General features: G+C 43.6%; 1 protein-coding gene across 1 annotated transcript in view; it reads left to right on the top strand.

Annotated features, from left to right (window-relative positions):
• Window positions 1-223: 223 nt before the first annotated feature.
• The window catches only part of pex12 (peroxisomal biogenesis factor 12), a gene marked incomplete at its 5' end in the record, with an annotated part of 8,257 nt that continues 5,438 nt past the window's right edge, over window positions 224-3,042 (top strand). Inside the window, 2 exon segments of the mRNA XM_014019414.1 lie at window positions 224-351; window positions 424-959. Coding sequence (XP_013874868.1) covers window positions 229-351; window positions 424-959 — 659 coding nt within the window.

Genomic DNA, 3,042 nt, shown 5'->3' with positions numbered 1-3,042 from the left:
TATATATATATTTCCTAGCAGACCTCTAAACCGTTAAAAAGGCCGACTACAGCAGAAAGGATATTGACTGTATAAATCCAGGGTCCATGTTGGTACCAAGGCTTTATCCAGGTTTGGAATAATTCTGTGGCTTTCCTTTGTTCTGAATGAGTTCTGGTTCTGAGTTATTTGGACCTTGTTTGAGCAGAATCCAGTGTTGAAAAATGAAACTGTTCTGGTGCAGGAGCCATGGCAGAGGCCGGAGCCCATCTCACCTCCACAGCTGTCAATGAGCAGCCRTCGGTGTTTGAAGTTCTGGCTCAGGAGTCTCTGATGGAGGCGGTCCGACCGGCGCTCAGACACACCATCAAGGTGAGCAAGTTTCTTTCTTTGGAGGGTTTTATTAAAACACAAAAGTAAAACCAGGTTCTCATGGTTCAACAGGTTCTGGCTGATTCCAATCCCTCTCGCTACGGTTACCTGTGGAGACACTTTGACGAGCTCTACCTGCTACTGGACCTCCTCCTCCAGAACCACTTCCTGTGCCACCACAACGCCTCGTTCTCTGAGAACTTCTACGGCCTGAAAAGAGTTTCAGGTGTACTGGGACTTCCTGTCCAYCTGCGTCTGCACAGGAAGTCCCACTGGCGCTCTCTTCTCCTCCTCTGCCTGGTTCCGTACCTGCGGGCCAAGCTGGAGGCGACTTTGGCGCGACAGAGGGAGGAGGAGGACTTCTCCATCAGGCTGAGGCAGACCTGGAGGCAGAGGGTGTACCGGGCGGCCGTGGCGGCGTACCCGTACGTCGGCACGGCCTGGCAGGTCTGGATCTTCTGCCAGCTGCTGCTGTTTGTGTTCGGGGTCTCTGGGACTCACAGCCCCCTGCTGTGGCTGGCCAACGTCAGGCTGGYTCGGCTCAACGCTCAGGACATCAGAGACATGGCACAGAAAACCAGAACCACGATGAACCCGGCTGACATGAGGTGAGACACCTTAATCTTTAGATTCACAAGAAAAACTTCATTTGTAGATCCTTTCTATTCAGAAATAAGAGATATTTCTGTTTTGCTTAAACCTTAAAACTAAGTTTTACATGATCTCCTGYAGTGCTGGGCGGTATACCGTTTTGTACCGAAAACCKTTTTTTATTTTTGTTATGATATGACTTTTCTGAAAACCGGTGTAAATAGCCTGAACACGTGCGGAATGTTTTGTCACGGCCGCCAGTGAACTGTTTCCCCGGGGACGCGTTTCCTCGTAGCACCGCTAAGCGCAATAGCATGCTAACRTTATTGTTGGAACAACTGGCGGCGGGTGGTGTGTTTCAGCCGCTTATATGGTCTGACGTTTAAAAAAAAATCCCGTTTTCACCAACGCTGAATGTAGTAAACAATTCTTCAGTGTCGTGCACAGTTAGATTTAACACGCTACGTTAAAATGGAGGCGTTATTGCATGGAGACTCTATCATGCTTCTATTGTGAAAAGCCCGGGGGGAAGTAGATTTGTAATGTAGCAGAGTTGACTGGTGTTCAAGGTGAGTCGTCCTTTTGAGTTTTATTAACACGCAATGATAGACCAGATAATGATCTTTTCTCAACCCTTCACGATCGGACCTAAATGCATGATTACTGTCTACAACCAGGCAAAGAAGAAAAGACGTACAAGATGAGGGAAACAGCGACACAGACAGAGGTACAGTAAAAGAAAAAAGTCAACAAGCAAAGTTTGTACATTTTATTATCAGCTGAGCTGTGAGGGAAAAAAATACCGTCAAATACCGTGAAACCGGTGTAATTGTTGAAAATACCGTGATATAAAATTTGGGTCATACCACCTAGCTCTAATCTCCTGCATTGTTGTTAGAGCTGGGCGATATGATCAAAATTTTATATCACGGTTTTTTCAGTATTTTCACTGGTTTCACGGTATTTGACAGTATTTTTCTTTTCATCACAGTCAGCTGATAGTAAAATGTACAAACCCTGCTTATTGACTTTTTTTCTTTTACTGTACCTCTGTCTGTGTCTCTGTTTCCCTCCTCTGTGTCTGTTCTTTTCTGACTGGTGGTTGGAGACAGTAGTCACGTATTTTGGTCCAGTCGTGTAGGAGGAGGGTTAAGAAAAGATTATGATCAGGTTTATTGTTTTATGTTATTTATTAAAGCTTATCAGCACGACTCACCTTGCACACCAGTGAATTCCAACTCCACTACGAACTACTTCCTGCAGGCTTTTCACAATAGAACCACACGTTAAGTCTCCATCAGCATAACGTCTCCATATTAACTAACCGCGTTAAATCTAACTGTGCACGTCACTGAAGAGGTGTTTAATACATTCAGCGACGGCAAAAATGGGATGTTTTTTTAAATGTCAGTTAATATAAGCAGCAGAATCGCCACCCGCGGCTGCAACTAGCTGCTCCAAACATTAGCATGCTAACACACATAGCGGTGCAGCAAGGAAAAATGTCCCCCGGGAAACAACAGTTCACTGGCAGCCATGACGAAATGTTCCGCTATTTAAACTGGAATGTCCAGTATTCAGAAAATTCATTTCATAACAAAAATAAAAACCGGTATTCGGTACGAAACGGTATACCGCCCAGCACTACTTGTTGTGATATCTGATGTCATTTATTGGAGCTTGTCTATGTTGCAGTTCACTCTCATCTACTACCACACCACGTTTTAGTTCATTATCTGAACAACTGGCTGAGTTATGATCATTTTTGTGTTGGCTTAGATCATTTTTCTCCGGCAGCCATCATGAATGAGGTCAACTTCAAAAGTGAACTGTAAACATATATCCAGTTTCATTTAAATCTGTCACTGCTGTCAGATATTTTGCTGATAGCACTGACTAATGGACACACGGAGAAATTAACAAATATGAGTATAATCATTAAAGATCAGGCTGCAAAAGTTGTTTGTTTTTATTTATTTCATGTAAACCAAATTCCAAATCAAATACACCAGAATACAAAGTTAAAGCAGAAAGAAAAATATTATTTACAGTTTTGTTGGTTTAAACTGCAGAACATTGCACACACACACACACACACAC

Source organism: Austrofundulus limnaeus, unplaced genomic scaffold, assembly GCF_001266775.1.
Source record: "Austrofundulus limnaeus strain Quisiro unplaced genomic scaffold, Austrofundulus_limnaeus-1.0 Scaffold220, whole genome shotgun sequence".
In the NCBI taxonomy this organism is placed as follows: Eukaryota; Metazoa; Chordata; class Actinopteri; order Cyprinodontiformes; family Rivulidae; genus Austrofundulus; species Austrofundulus limnaeus.
This window is presented reverse-complemented; position numbering and strand designations above follow the sequence as displayed.